At 35.4% G+C, this 25690-nt stretch overlaps 1 protein-coding gene across 5 annotated transcripts; it reads left to right on the top strand.

Annotated features, from left to right (window-relative positions):
- Positions 1 to 2505: 2505 nt before the first annotated feature.
- On the top strand, positions 2506 to 25690 carry LOC108672868 (transcriptional repressor CTCF-like). 5 transcript variants are annotated; one of them, XM_018160620.2, is made up of 4 exons: positions 2506 to 2738; positions 3801 to 3922; positions 4314 to 4424; positions 24580 to 25690. In XM_018160620.2, exons 1-4 carry the CDS (start codon positions 2609 to 2611, stop codon positions 24832 to 24834), a joined length of 618 nt encoding a protein of 205 aa, XP_018016109.1. In that variant the 5' UTR covers positions 2506 to 2608; the 3' UTR covers positions 24835 to 25690. The 5 variants fall into 5 exon arrangements, with proteins under 5 accessions (XP_018016109.1, XP_018016108.1, XP_047739863.1 ...); XM_018160619.2 differs by lacking the exon at positions 24580 to 25690 and adding an exon at positions 5238 to 7121; XM_047883907.1 differs by lacking the exons at positions 2506 to 2738; positions 3801 to 3922; positions 4314 to 4424 and adding exons at positions 14812 to 15109; positions 21025 to 21146; positions 21515 to 21625.

Below are 25690 nucleotides of genomic sequence, written 5' to 3'. Positions count from 1 at the left end.
AGTACAAATATGATATTCAATATTATCCATCTAGAAACACATTTGCTGATTAAACAACCACTTGTTACTGTTTTGTGTTGCGGTAAGTCAACTCTAATATCGGTCACATTGGAGTTTTTTTCACAAGAAAACTGTGTTAAGCATTGTAATAGTGGGTTGGCTTTAGTTCATTGTAGAGCACTGCTAAATGCTTCATGTATATTCCATTAGTGTCATTGTCTGAAAAATTTATCAAATTGATAATAAAACAAATGAATATAATAACTTGAGTGTCAGACATGTGTTTTCTTGCAAACTGCATTTGTGGTGCACTTCTTCAAACATAGCTCATGCCCTCTCACAAAGTTGTGATAATAGTCATTTTTCGTATTTCACACAATGATTTTCCCCCTGCCAATCTTGCACATACTAGTTCTGCAGCTCACTAATGGGAAGAGACATCCCTATTTTCTATATCCCTTTGATGCAATTTAAAATACCTAAATTTCTCTAATTACAAAAGCTAACAAGTTATAATGAAGTTTGAGCAAAAGATAAAAATTTTTACCAAAATACTCCATGTACTGCACAATAATATATTCATTTAAAAACTATTTTTGATAAACTGTAGGGTAAGAGAGGACCATTTCTGGGGTAAGACAGGACCATTTATGGGGCAAGATAGGACCACTTGTGGGGTAAAACAGGATCATTTAGTGGTCCCATCTTACCCCATGTCCAGTCCTTTTTTACCCCATTTTAGAATAGATGTCAGGCAGTGATAGTAGCAGGTAGGAATGCCTAGTATGTCACAAAAGTTGCTTATTACTTGAGTTTACCTGCCTACATCCACAAACCTGGCCAAAAAATTTTTTGTCATTAGACAGAGCCTATTTCCCAAACAGGGTGAACTATTTTGTGACCATTCTTTACATAGGTTTTCTTTAAAAATTAGTCATAAATTTATTATTTGCAGAAGAGGGTTGAAACAAACACTGAAATGACAGGCAATGATTGCTCTAACATATTCTTTTATCAAATTAAATTTAGTGCAATTAGAATGCATGCCATGGGCTGGTCCTTTCTTACCCCATGAAGCCTGCAATCCTTTCTTACCCCATTTGACTATATTGAACAATTCAAGAAAAATGCCCCCACCACCCACAAAAATGCAAATTTCAAAAAAAGCTACAACCAATCGATAGATAAGGTTTTTAGGCATTGAATGATATGCGTTGCAATGTTGTAGCTTGAAAATCCTAGGAGGAGATAAGATTTCTACAGTACCACCAATTTTGGCCATTTTCTGAGAATTTTACATCTACATCATACAATTCTATACCTACATTATCTACAAAGGTAGAGGAGGACTTCAGAGTACTGTTAGTAATGGATGAGTATGTACACTCAGCATGCTTCAAAGATTTTAAAATTAAGTTATATTTTTAGTGTCCCACAGTCCCAGATTACCCCATTCCAGGGGGTAATTCGGGACATTTTTATTTTGCATCTGGCACCTTAGGAATAGCGTACAAAATTTTCTTCAAAATCCCATATGATAGCTCTCACAAAGAGATTTAAAATGAGTTCAAACTTGTTTATGAAATGTTTAATGGTAAGAAGTTGTTAACAAAAAACGCCCAAAACCGTTCTATATTACCCGTTTGACAGTACATTTACCTCACTCAGCAAAAAAATCACTTAACAAAAATTTAGTGCACATTGGTCATCACAAAATTGTGCATTAAGTGGCATCAATAGGATTGTGCTCTGGGCAACATAGGATGAAAATAAATTGACCTAAACTATGATTTATTTCTCCAATAAATATGATGGATGTCACTAAAATATTCTTTTCTGTTTCAGGTATGTTTTTTAATGATTTTTTTTGTTATAGTTTACTTGACCCAATTAAAATTGTTCAAAATTACAAGCCCAGTCCTGTAAGCTTACAGATAAAGAGGAAATGCTATAGGTATGGCTGCTGTTATGAAGCTTACAGTGGACAAGTTTGTTATCAACTCTCAATGACACGTCCATGGTTACGGTAATATCACATCAATAATGCAGTAATGTATGGATATGGTAATATCATATCAATAAAGGATAAACAAGTACAAATCACAGAAAATGTCATTTATTCTTCATCTACACCATCTACAAAGGAAGAGAGTACTCTACACCATCTACTAACAGTACTCTACACCATCTACTTTGGAGTACTGTTAATAATGGATGAGTACACTCTGCATGCTTCAAACGTTTTAAAATAAGGTTTTATTTCAATTGTCCCTAATTACCCCATTCCCAAGAGTAATTTGGGAGGCTTTTATTTTCTGTCTGGCACCTTACCAATAGCATATGACTTTTGTTTGGAGATGCCATACAATAGCCCTTGCAAAGATCTTTAAAATGAGTCAAACTTCGTTATGAAATGTTTCATGGTAAGAAGTTATTTACAAAAAATGCTCAAAACAGTCTATTATTACCCCTTTTAATGGTACTTATTTGATCTTGAATTGCTTACAGATACTCTTCCTGCTTGGTTTAAGTTGGTTATTGCTGGATATCTTATTGCTTCTAGTGTGTCTCAGGAACCCTCATACTTATATACCCCCACATTAATATCATGGCATACAGTATAAAAGAGTGCAGAGTTGCTCTGCACCAGCCCTCAGATGCTGCAGTCAGGAGTGGCTGGTGCCCTGTGCAGAGCCTCATTCAAGCAGCAACTGACGTGTGCAAACTCGAGCCTGAAGGTATGCTTCACAACTGGTGCTTGCATGTCTATTTTATTTGTGAATCTGAAAGATGTTATACTTTGTTGACATTCATGATTTTATTGTTCATTTCATTGTTGAACCAAATCCCTTGGTAGTTTGGAAAGTAAGTTGATGAAGACAACTTTCAGATTTCAAATATCCAATTATAATATATATTTACTCCTATGAATTTCCAAAAATTTTGCATATTGAAAGAGTAAATTGCAGTTGAAAAATTTATTTTTAGTAAGGTCACTATGCTAAAAAAATGTTAAAGGTATATTTAATCATTCAAATGTATAGAGTAGCTATTTAGTCTTAATTTAATTCTAAATGATCAAGTTACCTTAATTGATTGAATAGATATTACTATTTCCATCTTTTAAAGATGTGAAAAGCATCAATTCCAATGTCCAAGTCTAAATGTTCATTTAAATTCGCATATTTAATTCTTGGACATGGTAGAGGTGATGCTAATAAGGGTGTGGAATGATGGGCAGATAATTATAATGTGGAGTGATTGGCAGAGGCATGATCCAGCAGGCAATGTTTGGCTGAGTCAATGTTGAAACAACATACTTTGAAATGTTGAAATAATATTGAATGTTAGTCCAGAATAAAAAGTGAATAAACATTTTTTTTCAACATCATACCTTTTGATATTGTTTCAATGTTGAAATTGTGTTTAATTCCAATATTAAAAGAGCACTTGTAATTTTGTACAATGTGTTCAGGCAATTGTTGATGCAACATTGAAAAAATGATGTTGACTCACTTTTCATTCTAAACTAATAATCAACGGGATTTTAATGTCCCGAAGTGCATTGTTTCAACATTGATTCAGCCTGACATTGCCTGATGGGAATACTGTAGCCTCAACCACAAACTGGAGGCTGTGGTGGGATCGTTTGGGAGGCCATTTTAAGTGATCATATAAGAGTATCTTGCTGGCTGAAGAGTTGAGGAGGCAGTTAAGATACCTAGCTTGAGTCCAGTTTTATGTTTATATTCTTAGCTGCAAGTAGCCTCATGCTAATTATTTCTGTAAATTTCATGCAGCAATGGAGGGCAGCAGCTCATCCCTACCCTCCATCATGACAGTTTACATCAAAGAGGAGCCTGAAGATGAAGGAGAGGACATAACTGTGAAGGATGAACCACTTTGCAGTGAAGAATATGAGGTGATATTTTTAACAAGATTTGTAAGCTTGTAATTTAATTTCACTCAATACTTGCATGAATGTGCTAAATTATTAACTCAAACAAAATTTGGATGTAACATATTTTTACAGTATGCAAAAGCTCACACAGAAATAAGCTTATGGACAACCTTATAAGGAATTTTTCATTATAAGTAACTATTCATAAATTGCTAATAAGAGTTATTAAATTAAGGTATTTGATTCACATTGTGATTGTGTTATTCTGTTAATCTTGTATTAAATATTTCAATTTATTATCTATGGTAAAGTTCTTTTTGAGTTAGGCCATTTTCTGGACCTTTTTAATTTATGAATTTCTCCCAAATCCATGCATGGTAACTAATGTTCCTGCTCTTGATGTGCTGACCAGCAAACTCCACTTCCCTCATCTTGCAAGCCATGCAAGAAAGAGGTTCAAGTTGAGGCTCGCGAGGCCTGCACCAGCGCCTCACAGTACACTGCTGCCGTGCCTCATAAGCAGGTTGGTAGAGCTGGTTTCTCAGTACAAATAAATTGCTGAGCAATTCAAATGCTGATGATAGCTGATGATGATCAGCTCTTCTGATCTGACCTGATGATCAGCTCTTATTTTTAATATGTACATTTATCATTTGTTAAGCAATTTATATTCTCAGTCCTTTGTTCTCCCATCCAAAGTTCTTGACTCATTTTCTGATAAAATATCTGCCTGTTTAATGTAAGCTTGTTGTTAGTATTACATTGAAGGTTTGAAATGAACAGAACTTCTGTGGCAATATGTACCTCCTCCGGTAATGCATGCTGCAATGGTGTTCATTTCTTGTATACCTTGTTTTTCAGGGTTTTTTTTTGTTCTTCTGTATAAATAAATTAGAGTTTGGTATTTCTATGTTGGAAATGGATATGAATTTATATTTTCTTTCTGTATATTTTACAGATGAATTCTCTCTCTATAATCCTCATATCAGGTATCCAAAATGTCATTGTTCTGTAAAAGATGTATATACATCAGGCACGACTTGAGACATTGTTTATGGACTTGCATTAACAGAAGTTCCGTGCCCTGATGTCATTTCTATTTCTATTGTCATGATGATTTTGTTTTTATAAGAAAAAATTCTAATGTAGGTAATTGATATAATTCAAGCCTATTTTGTGAATTCTGTCTCCATAAAAAAGTGTAGAAGACAATGATTATTTTTCCTAATATATGTTTGAACACTGCCCTAATTTTAGGACTTCATTCAAAGGACTTCATTCAAATCATTGCCTGATTTGAAAGAATTGCTCACAAGAATCTGCTCTCCGTCTCCAGGATGTCTTGCCTTGCAATGCCCAGGGCAACACTGGACAGGATGAGTGGATGGCAGTTTCTCCTGAAAACAAGGAAAAAAATATTTCTGTTGCTGAGAAAAATATTTCTCCAGTGCCCAATAGAGCAGCTTTAGTCCAGGAAGTTCTCTTTGATCAGCCTGTGGCTGAGTTCAAGTCTTTTGAGTCAAGCTTGTCCAACAAAGACAATGGAAGATTAGCGGAGGAATTGCATGAAGTTTCCTCATCCACTGATTCATCCCATTCTAAAGTTCCTTTCAATGCCCACCAGTTAAACAAAAATGATTTTGGATCTGGATTTAAATGCAAGTTATGCAACCATGTAACGTCTATAACACAAAATCTCCATAGACATTTGTTTTCTAAGCATAGTTTGAGGGAAGGATTCAAATGTAATTTGTGTGATTATGCTGCTGGCAGACAAACACAACTTAAAATACACATGTTCTCTAAACATGGTTTAGGGAAGAGTGTTAAATGTGATCTGTGTGACTATGTTACAGTTCAAAAAGAAAGTTTCCGACGTCACCTGTTTGCAAAACATGGTTTGGGGGAAGGATTAAAATGCAACTTATGTGACTATGTAACTGGCATACAAGCACAGCTTAAAATGCACATGTTCTCTAAACATGGTTTAGGGAAGAGTGTAAAATGTGATCTGTGTGAATATGTTACTGCTCGAAAACAAAACTTAAAACGTCACCTGTTTGTAGAACATGGTTTGGGGCAAGGATATAAATGTGAACTGTGTGACCATGTTACTGCTCAAATACAAAATTTCCGAAATCATTTGTATTCTAAACATAGTTTGGGGCAAGGATTCAAATGCAAGTTGTGTGATTATGCTGCTGGTAGTAAATTTCACCTCAGCAGGCACCTTTCTTCAGAGCATGTATTGGGAAGCTCAAAATGCAAGCTATGTGATTATTCTGCACGTGATAAACATCGTTTGAATGAGCACATGTTTTTAAAGCACAGTCTGGGTAAAGGATTTCAATGCAAGCAGTGTGACTATGTCAGCTGTAGAAAAGATGGTCTTGATAGGCACATGTTTTCTAAACATGGTTTAGGGAAAGGATTCCCATGTGAGTTTTGTGATTATGTCACTGGTAAGAAATGTTATCTAACAAAGCACCTGAAATCCAAACATGTTCTGGATTATGAAAAATCTAATACTACAAGTACTGCTACTGTGTCAGCTGACAACCCAACCTAAGCTTTGTTGAGGGGGTTTGATAAAATTCAGTTTGTGTGTATAGGTGGCAGCTGGTAAATATCAGATGAAATGTGTACTGATTTATAGCAGTTATTTGGTTGAAGTATTCCGTATTGAGTTTTCATGCCACAATCAAAATTTGAATGAGACTTGCAAACTATGCACCTTCCATGTCAAGAAATCAAGGTCTTGATGCTCTGTAATCTGGTCGGCCTTCTCATTTTGTGCCAGAATTTTTAATTTTAAATAGAATCTTATTTAGATGAGAAAATGTGAGTGATGCAAATCAATTTTTCTGCTCTTATAATTGGTACTTAGTTCAATACATTGAAATTTTCAAGATTATTTGAATCAAGTACATAGTCATTTTCATTACTCAGTTGGGGGAAGGGCCTCTCCAATAATAAACTTCTTAGTGGCAACAATAGTAGCGTCCACTTGTAGGCTACTAATTTAAATTTGCTAGATTGAAATAACATTTACCAGGTTGAATATAGTTGAGGTTTGTGATAATGATTTCTTAATGTGAATTTTAGGATTACATATTTGACTTTGAATTTAAGTTACCCAATCTTCAGCTAGAGACAACACCTACTCCTGGAGTTGGAAGATAATATGTCTAAGATATTGTACTGATGATAAAATACATGAGATTTCATCTCGTAATAATATGCATTCAAAAATTACTTTTAGAGACCACATGTACTATGTAATTTTTTATGTTACACATGTTCTATGAATTTCTTATTTTATGTTAAAATATTTGAATAAAAAAATTATTTTATAAAATTTTTCTTCAATATTAGAAAAAAATTAAATTTGTTAAATTATTTATTCTGTCAATTGATTCATGCATTGTCTCCAACTTTATGCAAGTGTGCAAAATGTCAGATCGATTGGACCGGTAGAAGTGTGTCAAATATTGATTATAAGATTTGTAGCAGACAAACGAACAAACAAGAAGTAAAGTTAAGGAAAAGTGTTGTAAAAAATATGTCCTTTTTTGCTTTAATGTTCCTCAAGATCTGAGCTGGTTCATGTCATCTCCACAGACAACAGATATTGCGTCAGCCACAGTCTTGTGTTCCAAGAGGAACCCAATTACCTTATCCTAGCAAACATTTGAGAGATGTTTAGGCACTTTATTCATTGATATCATTTACTTTAAAGGAGTAGTTCATCCATTGTTTTTAACCTCTCTACATTAAAAACAAGTGCTTGAAGGCAGTGCTTATTTTATTAAATAAAATCCGTGTTGTGGATTAGTGAACCCAAATGCCTTTGAGCAGGAAGTGATTAATACAATTGTGACAATTGTATTAATAATTAATCAATAAATTAATCAATAATGAAATTTTTGACTACTCACTAGTTCTATGATGTTCTTCATTGAGTTATACTGTCTGTCTCTTTGATTTTTATTGATAGTACAACAACGATGCAACTAAAATGCTTGCTTCCACCAGAATGTATTCGTAGACATCTGTAAAGTTGCCCTGGAGAGAATGAGCTAAACTTTCATAGGGGAGAATGTGGGGGAATTCTAACTTGACTGCCATGGGTGACTTGGACCATTTTTACTGCTTACTTCTTTGTGATGCAAATAATCACATAGTAAATACATAAAATATATCTCTATATTGCCATTGTAGGTGATCTCGTGGTATTTTATGAGCCATCAACACAATTTCTCTAAAGCAAGAAGTTCTTGAGTTACAGGTTATTTCTTATTGTCAAAAAGGTCCAAGTCATCTTGTTTAATCATAGATTCTTCTTCTTCGTGTAGGTGGTATGTTTATTGCAAATGTTAACTTTTTCAGTTTCTTTTACACTGCCAACTTCTTTAATTTTATGATTTTTGTATGCGCTTGTAAAATTTACAGTATGTGTAGCAGCCTCCTGCAAAAATATGAAATTATGTTCAGTATGCAAGTATATTGATCTAAATAAATTTATTTTTGAGATATTCAAATTGCTTCGTAGTAATTTCTTATATTCTCAAGCAGATAATAATGCAATTATTGTGGGTGGTGGTTATTTACATACTCAAAATATATTTGGTTAAGAAGAGACTAAAGAATGTAATATTACCTATCATTATCGCGCCGTGGTTTATTATTTAAAGCCATGAATTTTTTCAACTGTATTTCAAGATCTAAAACTAATATCTATATTAAGCCATGTTTTTTACTGGAAGCTGCAGTTCCATGTCTCTGACTAACCTGCTTATTATTAGGCCTTGTATTTCATTTGAAGCTGTGTGTATCTTTAACTTAATTTCTGTGTCTAGAACTAATATGCCTATTATTTGGCCTTGCTTTTATTTAAGGTTGTATGTTTTTTATAAAAAGCATCTCTGTGTAAGCACTAATATTTTTAAACTATACAATTTTTGTAATCAATTTTTTATATAACCGCCGCATGTGTATGTCCAGGACTAATGTGTTCATTATTAGGCCATATATTTTTATTTGAAGCTGCATCTCTGTGTCCAAGTTGCTTGGTTAATATTCAATATTTTAAACCTTACTTAATAGACAAGAAGAATCTAATGTGGAATTGTTCAAGTTTTGTCCCTCATAAATTTGACTACAAATGCTCCAGTTGAGTTCAGTATTGTGCTGGAATTTGCAGGAAACTTCTGGGTGAATACAATGCAGTATTTACCTAGTACAGTACAACAGATGCTGTAGAGATTCTTCATAACATTCTTAATTGACTGAGTACATATTCAAGCTATAACTATTCTAGGTAATTTAAAATAAAATTTAAAAATTTTTCCAGCTCCTCTAAATCCCACTTAATGTTGAATGCCTTCCTCCATTTCTTTTCAATCCAACTTGTGTCTAAAATGCCAACTGCCATTTAGTTTCTTTCAAGTCCTGATTGTATTCATAATGTAAACTGTTATTCTCCATTTCTTCTAGATCCTAATTGTGCCGTAAATTTGAATTCTGAGCCATCATTGCTGAATCCTTTTATTGTATCAATAACCTTGTAAACAATTTTCCTGCCACAAAATAGCATTTATTATTTGTTCATGAAAAGGCATTGTTCTAATTGACTATCTATGTTGTAACTAATATTTTTGTAGTGGTGAGTGTTGGGTTTGATTCTAGCTTCACGTGACAGTTCAGGGGCCGGATTATCAAAACTTCTTAACTTTTTGTACTTACGACAAAAAAATTCTGTGGTACGTAAATACACCCTAATTTTGGCATTATCAAAACTTTCGTAGGCAAGTCTTAGCTAAAAGACTAAATTTTTTTCTCGCGCAAATGTTTTTATAATACCACCGCTAGTATTACGTTGTCATAGCAACGCCACTCGTAAGTCGATTTTGTTTACTTAAGAAGTTTTGATAATACGGCCCCAGGTCAAGATTGTCGAGGTGTACGGGTGGTTTAACACTGGATACTGGAGCAGTGAGTTGCGGGTTTGAGACCCGTGCAAGCTGTAAAATTTTGCGATGTTCAGAATAGGCGAAAGAGGCAATTGCCAAATCTTACACGCTGATACCGCCCCAAAAATATAAAATTCTAAGCGGTATTCAATGCATCTCATGTTTGCTGCGTGTTAGGCATTTTAGTGTCAGAGCTCATGTATCACTTCTCTAGAGATCAAAATTCAATGCTCCACAGTTTGACAACTCTTTCAGTCTTGATAATTGCAAGGAAGAATCCTTCAAAAACAGACTAGACGAAGCTATGCAGGAGCAAATGTTCAGTCTTAAAATGCCTTGCAAATTACGGACCAGGCAATAAGTCCAGCAGCTATCTCAATCAATCGTCAGCTATAGAAATATCGGGTTTCAAAGGCCGGATCCCTTGTGAATCAAGTCACGAAAAGTTCAAGAATCGGCAACAGGCCATGGGCCTATTTCTTCAGTGCCGACACTTCTATTCTATTCTTAACTGGAATCATACTATTAGCGCTTCAGACCAGGCACCGTCCAGGTGCCATCTTGATCTCCCTAATTATGGGCCAGGCCGTAGTTGCTGCCACTAACTATATCATTTGGGAGCAATGTTGATTACTATAACATAATCTATTTGTGTCAGAATCTGAGATTTGGTCATGTTTTGCAAGTGGCCAATTATTGATATTGCTGAATTTTCACAGCTAATGGCGATGCCTCACTCTTAAGCTGCCACAGATATGTGGCGACCATCAATAGAAACGATCTGTTTTATAAACACAACTGAACCACAACTTTCTGGTGCGATCATAACAGCTTATTGATCATCATGTGGTGATCGGCCCCTACAAATAGTAGTTTTAGTCGCCGATTTATTGCAGTCGTGAAGATTTCTCCATGTGGATTACGACAGGATGGCGATAGTTGGAACCAATGATGTGGAAGATCCTATAAGGAAGGAATTAAATAATGTTCATGGGTTTGATGAACACATTGTGTTTATTTGCTAGAAATACACAAATACTTCCCTTACATAGAATCGTTGCATTTTATGCTTGGCAGCAAGGTTACCAGACGTTAGCTCGAAGGGGTAACACTTAAAAGCTGAAGACGCCGAAGACGCTGAAGTCGCTGAAGTGGCGAACGATTGATCGATGGAACGCCGCGGCTGAACGAATTCCGCGAATTTGCCAAGAAGTAAATTAACGTTTTTCATTATCCTATGTTGAAAAATTGGGCACTCAAACTACGCATATCCCCTTTTTGTGTTCTACAAATCAAAAAATAAAAAAATCTGACAAATAACTTATGCTTAAATAAAACATTTTTATCGTTGACTGCATATAAGCTAACAAGACGCGTATATGGCTGAGAATATCTTGACCCGAGCGCCGGGTGGCCGAGTGGGAGAAGATTGGAGCATCGAGTTGCGGGTTCGAATCTGGATGTGAAAATACCGGTCGAAATCGGCGAGGTGGCCGGGTGGTTAAGAATCGGCTTCATCCTTGGTATCCTTGGTATTTGTTTCGGACGTAGCAGTCCCAGGCCACGATGGATCGCCGCCTTTTCATTTCACTGTTCAGTGTTTAGCGGTTGTTCAGTGCTCACAAATATCAAAACTTCAGGCGAACGTGGCGTGCGAAAAGCTGACAACACTTTATTATTACGCTGAAATTATGAACAATTTGTAGTTATACTCAAAACATTTCAAATGGAGTTTCGTGAAACGATTGTGTAGCGAAGGCAGCGAATATAAATATAATTATTTAGTTATAAGTAGTTTGATGAAGCAATAATGTCTTGGTAATTTGGGTGAAATGCATAAAATTTATATTTATAATACCGTATAACATATATTAATATTATACTAATTTTATATATTCATATATAATCAATAACTCTAAAAACAATCATCCCTGTTCACACCTACTGCACATCCTCGTGCCTCAAGTGTTGTTCATATAAACAATTTGTTTACCAAGTTTACCCCAATTCATAACCATGAACTATGCTTACTATGATAATTCACCATTCACTATTGTAGTACGGAGAAATGGTTCAGAAAATATGACCCCGGCAACGGTGCCCACATGGTTCATTTCAACGGGTAACTTGGGCTGGGTTTAGTCCGCCGCTAACGACCAGGTGGCAACAGCGCTGCATAACTGCGTCAGGCAGGAGCACAGGCCGCACATTTTGCCATAATTTGCCTGAATTCTTTCTTATAACGATAGATTGATACTAACCGAATTATAATTATATATTACATTATATATTATATGGACTATTATGAACATGCTCATATATCAACCAGTCTGATCTTCAAAACTAAGATATACATAATGTATGTTATGTTGTTTATAAATTTATTATTGTTATTATCAGGGACGACGACGCAGTCTTTGGCGTGGGAACGGAGCAACAGCGCCGCATGACCTGCGGCAAGACCGGTCATGTGTCCAATGCTCCTGAAAACCCCAAAATTCTCCATGAGAACGAACGTTAACGTTGAATTAAAACACCATAGTTTAAAATTAAATTATATAACACCATCATTTCACTGTTTAATGTTGAACGGCGAATGATCGATCCACAAACATTAATTATAACTTCGCTGGAAATGATCCATCCTTCAGTCGGTCACAAGAACACAAGTGGGAACAGCGCTGCATAGCTGCGACCAACAAACAACAACCAAAAGAAATGAATGTAGCATCAGGTTACTAGCTTTACATCGCAAAATTTAAATTGATTCAATAAAATAATTTAACGGTGAACAATCTTGCTGATTTCATGACCCGTGATTTAAATTTTCGTTGAGGTGGAGGGCAGGACTCACTGGAGGGCTTCTCGTTTCTGGTGAACTTGGAGGTTCAAAAGTGGACAACTTATTTACTGACAGCGACTTGCCCGCCTTATATCCATAGATTTTACTCAAGTAATATAGCTTCAATTATAATATCTACTACAACTTATTTACTAACAGCGACTTGCCCGCCTTATATTCATAGATTTTACTCAAGTAATACAGCTTCAATTATAATATCTACTACAACTTATTTACTGACAGCGACTTGCCCGCCTTATATTCATAGATTTTACTCAAGTAATATAGCTTCAATTATAATATCTACTACAACTTATTTACTGACAGCGACTTGCCCGCCTTATATTCATAGATTTTACTCAAGTAATATAGCTTCAATTATAATATCTACTACAACTTATTTACTGACAGCGACTTGCCCGCCTTATATTCATAGATTTTACTCAAGTAATATAGCTTCAATTATAATATCTACTACAACTTATTTACTGACAGCGACTTGCCCGCCTTATATTCATAGATTTTACTCAAGTAATATAGCTTCAATTATAATATCTACTACAACTTATTTACTGACAGCGACTTGCCCGCCTTATANTACAAACAACACTTGTCAGACTGACAGGGCGATAGTTGCCGGGGCTGCTTTTGTCACCTTTTTTGAACAATGGTGTTACTTGAGCTTCTTTCCAGTCGGACGGCAAAGTTCCTTCGTTCAAGGTTTTTTGAAAGAATACTGTCAATGGGCCGGCCTGAACGCTTGCTAATTCTTTGAGCAATCTGGGATGATAAAAAAGATGCAATATTATAAAAGAGATGAACCCTTTTATTGTTTATGACGAATGAACCATTGCAAGGCACTGAATTATCGCCATATTAATCTATATGAGTGTATTATATGTAGTGTTCGATGTGTAGTAGTTCGGGTGCAATAATAGCCAGGTATTATTGCTTAGATTAGTTGCAGGTGCGTATATGACCGTCACCACAGTTTCATCCATGGTAATGAGTTGGCAGACAGGATAAAAATTATGGCGCATCCACGCAATCATTCAACAAATTTCAGCTATAGGAGGAGTGGATCTTTAAAAAAATATTTCGTTGTTCAAGAATGGGCGTGCCATTGGTCAGCGGAGGTGCTAGAAACAGGCAAGGAGACCTTCCGCTGAAGATTGAAACCATGACTGCCTTTGTGTAGTATGGATGGCTTCCGCTCTTAATTGAATGCGTGGTGTCCAGTCCGCGTCAGGGGGGAATGCATTCAACGTTGAACTGTGGCCAATTTCAACTAGACAACTCAAGTCACTGTTAAGTATGCAACGTTAGAGTCACAATCAGCCATCTTTCATGTACTGAACGTAGACCAATCACCGACCCACGAAGGGGTCCCCGATCAGGACTGGAAGGCCTCTCGCCTCTCAGATAGCTGACCCCAGCTCAGGGCGTTGATGACGCCCTAGTGATGAACTGTACTGCTGTCAGCGTTCATCCTGGTCAATATTTGCCGAGCTGCAATATGATGACCAGATTGTCAATGTGATGCAGAGCTTGATTCGACTGTTTTTTTTTCACCAAGTACTGCCTCACCATCGGGTGGAAGTGTTGGATTTCAATGTAAAGGGAAAGAAAAGCAAGGTAGCCCAAAGTGAAGTGAAGTGCATTAACCAAAATGCTAGTTGTGCTCAGGGTTTGAGGTTTGTTATCTCCATACCCGAAGCTTGAAAATTAACACGTTGACTACGTATTGGTACATATGCGTACCACGAAATGTATTTCTCCTGGTACATAATTCAGGGTTGCCAGATGGCCTAAAAACGGCCAATTAAGTCCGTGAACAAAAAGGCCTATAACTCAATATGTACTAGTATATTTGTACGTTCCGGTGTAAAAATTCAATTTTTTTATTTAATTAGGAAGCGCCCCTTACAACCCCTATCATAGATTTTAGCCGACCACCTAAATTGAAAAAACTAAATCGCGGAATTTGTCCGGTAAAAAAAGAAAGTCTGGCAACCCTGTTCCATAATAGTACTAGAAAAATGAAACAAAAGTACAAGATGAAGCAATCGTAGTCAACGTGTTAAATCTAAAATGAGGCATCATTTCCAAGCATTTGCTTGCTGCGCGCCTGAATTAATACTTGATCCGATGAGCTTCTGCGTGCAAATGCTCTCACAAATGTCGGATTTTCGTAATTAATCATGACTATTCATTTGGATTGAATGCCAGAAAAATGCATAATCAGAGATTACTTAATTTGATTAAATACGACCGACGAGATCCGATAAAATTTCCGGCAGAGCGTACAAACTTCTCGGAAGTACCTATTATTTACAGTGGAAGCTGTACCTAGTTAAATAAATTTTAGACTTTCAATAACTTATACAAACTCATGTGAGTCACAGTATAGACTTTAGGGCATGGCTACTGCAACTAACTGGGCTGGGAATTGAATGAGACACTCAATGTGGAGATATATGATGCCAACCCTCAATTTTGTACCCCCTATGTCTATTCTGAGTATTCTCTAGTTCTCTAGACTCTACTTAGTTAGAGTTAGTCACCACTGTGCAGAGAGTGGATGAATATTGCAAGATCTTTGGCGACGCTTCAGTAGCAAAATTTATGCCTTCAGAAGATCTTGCCAACACATTTAGATTGAAATTCTAGCATTTAATATGTTTGTCAGTCTTTGGCCAACTATTTAGAAAAAAGTAAGGTTTCCGGTATGCTGGATGGATCAGCCGATCAGGATGCAGTAAAGCTTGTCCAGAAATTGGTTGCAAATTGCAATGAGTGTTCACCAAAAAAATGTAAACAAAATGTAGTTGCAGTCACATTAGAGCGGTCAGACTGCATCATCACATGTTCAGTTGACACTTGCTGTACAATCGGACTGTTTTTAGGGTAAAATTAGTTATTTGGGGTAACGCATGCATGCAACCTTGTAAATAAGTTTGTGTCTTGTAAATATTTTTTCATTACTCAGCGTAAATGGCTTTTCATTAAAAAATACCCGGCGACGCATCTTGAAAATGGTTGGCAATGCTTTGGGCTTGAAAACCCATATATTGGCAACGCTGCTTCCACCTTCTGCACCCTGGGAGTTAGATACACACTACGGTAGCTAATAGTAATAGCTATCATCATCATAAACAAAAATAAACCATGTTCTCTATTCTAATCATCTCTTCTTTCAATCTTTACCTTTTTTGTGTGTATTTTTTGTTTTTCTTCTTTTGGGGTGCCGGCTGCCGGGGTACCCAGCCTCCAAGGTTTGTTTTTTTCACTATAAGAGACGCTTTTTCGTTTTTTGTTGATAACTTAAAACTTCATACCATGAAAGATTTCATTAACTAGTTTGGGCTCATTTTAAAGGTCTTTTGCAAGGGCTATAACCGGCTATCGTATGGTATCTCCAAAAAATTAGAGATGCCATTCATGCCTGACAAAAAATTGCAAAGGAGAAGCACCCAAAATTAGAAATTACCCCTGGAAGGCTGAGCACTGGGAGTGTACTGAGCACAGTGCATGCAGAATGTACTCTCCCATTACAAACAGATGTCAGATAACAGTACTGAGTGGTACTCCAAAGTCCTCTTCTTCCTTGGTAGATGATGTAAATGTAGCATAAAATATAAATGACATCTTAAAATAAATCATAGTTTAGGCTAATTACTTTTCATTCTATGTTGCCTGGTGCAAAATTCTATTCCATTCTATGCACAATTTTGTGATGACCAATGATGCATTAATTTTGCATTAAGTGAATTTTTTTACTGCGTGAGGTTAATGTAATCAAAATTCTTAGCTTTTACTTGATTTTTTTTTGGAAACTGGAGACTTGACTTTTTTGGAAACCAACCAAAGTTCTACTGTAAATGCATTTTTAGGGTTGTCCCTTATTACCCCATCTTGGGGAAATGGCCAAAAAATTTTTAATGAGCTACGCAAATTCCTTCAATCATATTTTTAAGCCAACACCTGTGTGCAACTTTTTTGTATGTAAATTTTTTTTGTATTTGTATGTAAATCTCACTTTTCACACTTTTTTCAGGGGTTATTTAGAGGTGGTAAATGTATGATTTCCAGAGGTGGGCAGTAGCGCGCTACATGTAGTGGCTGCTACTAGCGGCCACTACATTTTCAGTAGCGGTAGCAGTAGCGGCTCTACATTTAAGACAATGTAGCGGTAGCAGTAGCACCCGCTACATATGTAAGTAGCGATACGAGGTTTTGCCGCTACAGCGCTACTGCTACATTTATAGATAAAGCCATTAGATTTTACTTAAGGGGACCGGCTACCCTCCCACAAAACTTTTTTGTTTACAGACTTGAAACTTGGTACACATATGTAAAACAGAAATCTAAGACCTTTTTGTTTGTGTAAATTTAAAAAAAATGAATGAAAACATGGAATTAATAGAAAACGGCAAATAAGGGATACTATAAAAAAGTTTATAACTTTTGCAAATCACATGCTACAATGTCAAGACACATATCATTCGATTTGTAATAACAATATCTAGCAACTGTAGAGCCCTGATTTTTTATTTTCCTCATCTTCTTTTATTTGCGTTCTTTCCATTTTTTTCACATTTTTACCCTACACCCCCCTCCCCCTCTCATATATAAGTCAAAACATGCACATATTAAAAAAAAGTTTCTAGAGTCGCTAGGTATTGTTTTTACAAATCGAATGGTATGTCTCTCATTGCCGTAGCTTAAAAACTGTTGGCGTTATAATTTTTTTAAGATGGCGTTTTTTGGATTTTGAAATTGTTCAGGGGAACCAAATAAAGTAAAATTCATTGAAAACAGAAGAATATGCCCAAAAAGTCTTGATATTGTAGCCCAAGCTTTTCCATTGCCAATAATTTGCATTCAGGTTACCAGCACGCGTCTTTAGGCCTATTGATGTTCAATTTAACTTAAATAATAGGCTATAAATGGGACTTTTTATATATTCATTTTACATAACTTTACAACTGCATTACGCAAAAACTAGTGCATGTACATCCATGGTAGTAGCTTTTTTAAACGCGTCTTGTTTGTAGCTTTCAAACGAGTGCAAACACTTTGCAATTAACCTAAATAATGACATATAAATACCATTTATTTGTAAATAATGATATAAAATGATCATTTTATAAAAGTTCAAGACTGCATTACACAAAAAAGTATTGCATGTACATCTATGGTAGTAGCTTTGTTTAACACGTCTCGTTTGTAGCTTTCAAACGAGTGCAAACACTTTGAAATTAACAAGAGTAATGATCTATATATACAGATTTAACTCAAATAAATCTTTGTACATATTGTTAAAAAATGTTCATTATATATATTTTTAAAATTGTCTTACGCAAAAATTATAGCACGCACAGACATGCGGTAAACTGCGTTAGACGCGCCTTTTCAGCAGCTACAAAATGAGTCAAGAAAACGGTAAAGCCAAAATTTCCGAATTTTAGGGTAGCCGGTCCCCTTAATAGTATTAAATATTATTTAAAAACCAGCATGATACATACATAATATAAATTACAGAATAAAAGTGTACGAAAGATTTCGGTGTAATGTTGTCAACATCAGCCTGTTACTAGTGTCAACATGTTAGTTGTTCCTTGTTAAGTTGTTACCAGTTACCACTTACAGGTATTTTTTCATGTTTCAGTTTGCTTACAGTTATTTTTACACAGTTATTTTTATGTTTCACCTTCCCTACATGGATGTCTACTTTAATCTACCATCTCAAAAATAATCCACATATATATACAAAAAAAGACTGATTTTTATATGTATATGTGGATACTTTTTTAGATTGGTAGATGAAAGTTCAAATTCATGTAGGGAAGGTAAAACATAAAAATAACTGTATCTTTTATTTACTGTATCTAACCCATACTAGTTCGGTTAGGTTAATTGCTATAAAGTTGCATTGGTATGTTTTAAAAATGTTTTATTGTCATTAAATGTATTGAGTAAATCCCAATAGCTGAACAATAAATATTAAGAGATTTCTAATAATTTTGGCCATTGTAGCGGCTAATGTAGCGCGCTACATTTTACTGTAGCGGTAGCGCCCATTACAATTTATTGGATGTAGCGGTAGCGGTAGCGGTGCTACATTTCAAAGTAGCGCTGCCCAGCTCTGATGATTTCTTAACTTGCTTTATGCTACATTGATAGGAAAAATGCTTCACTTTACACCACTATTTTTAGTTTTGCAATATTTCAATTAGTTTAGCTGCTACAACATTTCTACAAAATGATGGAGCCATGGAGGACTGTCCCGATTTACCCTGCCCTTCCCATTATTACCCCATTTGATGGTACTTGTTTTTTCTTTATTGATATGATATTACTAAATATTCATACATTACCATATTATTGATGTGATACTACCATGTCCATGGATATGCCATTGATTATTCACAATGACCTTGATAACTGCAAGCTTCAGATCAGCAGCCCTATAGGCTATAGCAATTCTTCTGTATATGTAAGCTTATAGGACTGGACTTATAATTTTGCACCATTTTAATTGGGTCAAGAGAATTCTCTATGACAAAAATATTATAAAAACATACTTGAGACCAAAAGGAATATTTTAGTGACAACCATAATATATTTTTAAGAAATAAATCTTAGTGTAGCATGTTTAAGTTAATTACTTTTCATTCTATGTTGCCTGGTGCACAGTTCTGTCTATGACATTATGGTATATGCACAATTTTGTGATGACTGATGATGCATTAATTTTTTGTCATGTGAATTTTTTTTTGCTGAGTGAGGAAAATGTGATCAAATTTCTTTGTTGTTTACCAATTTTTTTGTTAACTGGAGCCTTTGCTTACCAAGATTCTACTGAAAATGCATTTTTAGAAGTGTCCAGTATTACCCCTTCTAAATACTCCGTCGGGCGGAAATGGGCACCATTGTGTTTTGGATTACACAGAGTCTGTCTTTGAAGTTTTAAAGCGGACACCTGCCTGCAACTTCTTTCAAGCAAAATTTTTTAATAGGGTAACATGGGGCAGCGAGCCCACTGCGGGTCACGGGCCCATAGCGGGTTTCTCGCTAAGTATGGCAGATATTGGTCCATGTTCTCTACCGCCGGTCGTGTTTCATTAAAAATTGAATAACTCTATAGGCGTCTAATTCACATAATACATTCCTCATTAGTTGCACCTTTAAACAAAACAAAAAACCATCTCGTATCAATTAAAACTTCATCAAAAATTTAGTTTGAAAAAAGTGGGGGGCGCGCTGCCCCACGTTACCTTACTGTATGGCAAATATTTTGGTATTACTTTAGATTAAGTGCATTAAAAAAAGGGTGTTTTTTTGTTTAATTATATGTTTTTTGGGGTGTAGATGCAGAATCTGAAATCTATTTTTGGCGGTCGGCATCAGAAAACCAATTTTTATATATGCCTACTTCTATATATTTTCTAAGATAAAATGCAAGTTAAATCTTGGCCCCAATATCTGTGGATATATAGCATTTTTAACTTAGCCTTGGTAACCCATATACTCTTGCAACCACGACATTGCAGGCAACCACGACATTGCAACCACGGTTAAGTTAGGTTAGGTTTTTTTGCCGATTTTGCTGATTTTTGCCCGATTTTTTTTTGACGAATCGGCCTTGGGGAAAAAATCGGTTTTCCGATGCCGACCGCCAAAAACGAATTTCAGATTCTTTATCTACACCACAAAAAACATATAATTAAAAAACACCATTTTTTTGGATGCACTTAATCTAAAGTATTACCAATATTTTTACTGCAGACCTTAGCAGAAGTACTTTTTAAAAATATCACTTTTCAACATTTTTAGGGATTTTTTAGAGCTAGTAAATGCATGATTTCTGAACTTCCTTTATGCTACATAGATAATAAAATGGTTGAAGTTTATGCCACTATCTTTATTTTTGCAATATTTCAATTAGTTTTACTGCTATACTGGTAACATTTTTATACCGTGGTGGAGGACTTCCAATTTACCCCGCCACTTCCTTATTACCCTGTTTGACGGTAGTGCTTAATTGTCTATTTTATTTGTGGATCTGGAAGATGCTCTACTTCATTGATATTTATGATTTTCTTTCATTGTTCACACAATTGTTAAACCAAATATTTTGACAGTTAATGTTGAAAAGCAAGTTGGTGATGAAGACTTGCTGTTAATGTTCTCCACTCAGATTTTATGGAAAATACCATTCATAGTATTAGTTAGAGTCCATTGCAATTTCAATATTCTTCCCTGCAAGTATCATCATGCTGTTAATTCTTGTACATTTCATCCAGCGATGGAGGGCAGCAGCTCATCGCTACCCTTCATTATGACAGTTTACATCAAAGAGGAGCCTGAAGATGAGGGAGAGGACATAACTGTGAAGGATGAACCGCTTTGCAGTGACGAATATGAGGTGAAATTTTTAAAAAGATTTATTTGCTAGTCTTTTAATTACACCCATAACAAAAAATATAATGGACAAATTTACCAAATTTTTTACTTTGCTACAGGTATTATATTTGTACAGAGGCAAAAATATGTAAAATAACCTTCTAAGGAATGTTGGGTTCTAGATCATGAGTTGTTTATAAAGTAAATTTAAAATTGTGATATAGTGTGATTCACATTATATTATTCTGTTTTCTTGAATTGAATATTTGTATGCCTAATTTTGAGTTTGATCCTATTTGAATTACGCTAGGCTGTGATCATTTTAATAAATGAATTTCATCCAAATCCACGCATGGTAACTAATATTCCTGCTCATGATGTGCTGACCAGCAAACTCCACTTCCCTCATCTTGCAAGCCATGCAAGAAAGAGGTTCAAGTTGAGGCTCACGAGGCCTGCACCAGCACCTCAGAGTACACTGCTGCAGTGCCTCATAAGCAGGTTGGTAGAGCTGGTTTCTGAGTACAAATAAATTGCTGAGGAATTGAAATGTTGATGATCTGTCTGCATTGGCTGTACTGTGAACATCTCTTCTCTCTTCAGCTCCTATTTTTAATACATTTCTGATTTGTTAAGCAATTTATATTTTTAATTCTTATTTTCTCCCATCCAAAGTTATTGACTCATTTTGTGATAGAATATCTGCCTGTTGAATCTTAAGTCTGTCACAAATATTTTATCAAAGGCTAGAAATTATTAAGACTTCTGCAGCAATAAGTCTACCCAGCTACGCATGTTGCAGTGGCATTGAATTTCTATTGAAAATTTACATGAATGCAGATTTTTTAAATGTTGTCTAGTGCATTTTGTCTGAGTTTTTTCACAAAAAAATCTATATATAATCCTTGGATCACACACCCAGAATGAACATCAGAAACAAAATGAGGCTTTTTAATGTGCTTGGACTGAAAAAAGTTCCATGCTCAGGTGACCTTCCTATTTCAATTGCCAAAATGACTTTCCATTCATTTGGAATATAATTAATTTTATTGATTTTATAAATATAAGTTGTTTTAATTCCTGCTCTCCGTGAATTTTGCCCCCACAAAGGCTTGCATGTAGAATATAATAATGATAACATAATTGTAGAATTTATTGGAACACTTCATCAATTTTATTTTCATTGCCTTATATGAAAAAATCACATGCAAGTATACGTTTTCTTTTCTCAGGATAGCCCATTCAATGCCCAGGGCAACATTGGGCAGGATAAATGGACGAGTGTTTATCATGAAACCAAGGGAAAAGAGATGTCTGCTTCTGAGAAAAATATTTTTTTGGGACCCAATAGTACAGGTGCAGTCCAAGAAGTTCTTTTTGATCAGCCCGCATCTGAGTTCAAGTCTTTAGAACGCAACTTGACCAACAATGACCATGCAAGATTAACAAGGAAATTGCACAATGTTTCCTCATCCACTGATTCATTACATTCCAAAGTTCCTCCAAATGCCCACCAAATTGACGAACATAATTTTGAAACTAAATTAAAATGTGGATTATGTGATTACGTTGCATCTGAAAGAAAATGTTGAAGTTTTAAAGCCGACATATTTCTGCAACTTTTTTTCAAGCAAAATTTTTAAATATGGCAAATATTTTTTTATTACAGACCTTAGCAGAAGTACTAACATTTATCACTTGAAATATCACTTTCAAACATTTTTTGGGAATTTTTTAGAGCTGGTAAATGTATGATTTCTCAAGCTCCTTTATGCTACTACATAAATAAAAGAAATGTTGAAGTTTATGCCACTATCTTTACTTTTGCAATATTTCAATTAGTTTCACTGTTATTACATTTTTATACCGTGGTGGAGGACTCCCAATTTACCCCGCCAGTCCCTTATTACCATGTTTTAGGTAGTGTTTAAATGTCTATTTTATTTGTGGATCTGGAAGATGCTATATACTTCATTGATATTTATGATTTCTTTTATTGTTCATACAATTGTTGAACCAAATATCTTGACAGTTACGGTAATGTTGAAAAGCAAGTTGGTGATGATGACTTGCTGTTAATCTTCTCCCCACAGATTCTATGGAAAATACCATTCATAGTAGGTAGTAGTTAGAGTCCATTGCAATATCAATATTCTTCATTGCAAGTATCATCATGCTGTTATATCTTGAAGGTACATTCCATCCAGCAATGGAGGGCAGCAGCTCATCCTTACCCTCCATCATGACAGTTTACATCAAAGAGGAGCCTGAAGATGAGGGAGAGAACATAACAGTGAAGGATGAACCACTTTGCAGTGAAGAATATGAGGTGAAATTTTAAAAAAGATTCATTTGCAAGTCATTGAATTCCACCCCTAACGAACAATATATGGACAAATTTTTAACTCTACTAAATGTACGGTATCATATTTGTAAAGGTGCAAAAATCTGTACAAATAACCTTCTAAGGAATGTTGTATGCTAGATCATTGGATTCTAGATCATGAATTGTTTATAAATTGAATTTCAAATTGTGATATATGATTCACATTGTATTATTCTGTTTTCTTGAATTGAATATCTGTATGCCTTATTTTTAGTTTGATCCTTTTTGAATTAGGCTAGGCTGTGATCATTTTAGTACATGAATTTCATCCAAATCCATGCATGGTAACTAATGATGTGTTGACCAGAAAACTCTACTTCCCTCATCTTGCAAGCCATGCAAGAAAGAGATTCAAGTTGAGGCTCACGAGGCCTGCACCAGCGCCTCACAGTACACTGCTGCAGAGCCTCATAAGCAGGTTGGTAGAGCTGGTTTCTGGGTACAAATGAACTGCTGATGAATTCAAATGTTGGTGCTAGCTGATCAGCTGCCATGTCACAAATATTCTATCGTTTGCTGGAAATGATAAAGACTTTTGCAGCAAAAAGACTAGAACCCAGCTACGTGTGTTGCAATGACGTTCCCTTCATGTGTATCTTATTTCTTTCTGTTTTGTTCTTCTTGGTTTTGATATTGGGGCTGAAGGTCTATTGAAAATTCACATGAATGCACATTTTTATGAAAATGTTGTTTAGTGCATTTTATCTGAGTTCTTTTTTCACAAAAAAATCTGTATATAATCCTTGGATCACACACCCAGAATGAGCATCAGAAACAAAATGAGACTTTTTAATGTGCTTGTATTGATGGAAGTTCCATACTCTAATTACCATCATATTTCCATTGCCAAGATAATTTTCCATTCATTTTGAATATAATTAATTTTATTGATTGTATTAATATAAGTTAATTTAATTTCTACTTTTTCATAAATTTTGCCCCCCACATTTTGCATGCAAAAGATAATAATGATTATATAAATCTAGAATTTATTTGAACACTGCATCAATTTTATTTTCATTGCCTTATATGAAAAAATCACATACAAGAATATGTTTTCTTTCCTCAGGATAGCCCGTGCAATGCCCAGGGCAACATTGGGCAGGATAAATGGATGAGTGTTTATCATGAAACCAAGGCAAAAGAGATGTCTGCTTCTGAGAAAAATATTTTTTGGGGACCCAATAGTGCAGGTGCAGTCCAAGAAGTTCTTTTTGATCAGCCCGCATCTGAGTTCAAGTCTTTGGAACACAACTTGACCAACAATGACCATGCAAGATTAACAAGGAAATTGCACGATGTTTCCTCATCCACCATCCACTGATTCATTACATTCCAAAGTTCCTCCAAATGCCCACCAAATTTACGAACATAATTTTGAAACTAAATTAAAATGTGGATTATGTGATTACGTTGCATCTGAAAGAAAATATCTCCGAGGGCATTTGTTTTCTAAACACGGTTTGGGGGAAGGATTCAAATGCAAGTTGTGTGATCATGAAACAGGCAGACAAGAACTTCTCAAAGAACACATGTTTTCTAAACACGGTTTAGGAAAAGGATTCAAATGCAAGTTGTGTGATTATGAAAACGGCAGACATGAACTTCTCAAAGAACACATGTTTTCTAAACATGGCTTAGGGGAAGGATTCAAATGCAAGTTGTGTGATTACGAAACCGCCAGACAAGAACGTCTCAAAAAACACATGTTTTCTAAACATGGTTTAGGGGGAGCATTAAAATGCAAGTTGTGTGATTATGAAATCGGTAGACAAGAAGTTCTCAAAAAACACATGTTTTCTAAACATGGTTTAGGAGAAGGATTCAAATGCAAGTTGTGTGACTATGAAACCGCCAAACAAGAACGTCTCAAAAAACACATGTTTTCTAAACATGGTTTAGGAAACAGTGTGAAATGTGATCTATGTGACTATGTCACGAATGAACAACCCAGTCTCCAAACTCACTTGTTTTCTAAACATGGTTTAGGGAAAGGATTCCGATGTGAGTTCTGTGATTATGTCACTGGTAAGAAATGGAATCTGAAGAGGCACCTGGAATCCAACCATGTTTCGGATGAAGAAAGATCTATTACTGCAATTTGTGCTGCTGTGTCTTCCAACAATCCAATCTAAATTTTGTTAAGGGGAGCGTCTAGGGTAAAATCGAAAATTTTTGCT

The sequence above is a fragment of the Hyalella azteca genome, unplaced genomic scaffold, assembly GCF_000764305.2.
Source record: "Hyalella azteca isolate HAZT.00-mixed unplaced genomic scaffold, Hazt_2.0.2 contig13976, whole genome shotgun sequence".
In the NCBI taxonomy this organism is placed as follows: Eukaryota; Metazoa; Arthropoda; class Malacostraca; order Amphipoda; family Hyalellidae; genus Hyalella; species Hyalella azteca.
Note: the sequence above shows the minus strand (reverse complement) of the source record. Positions and strands in the feature narration are given on the sequence as shown.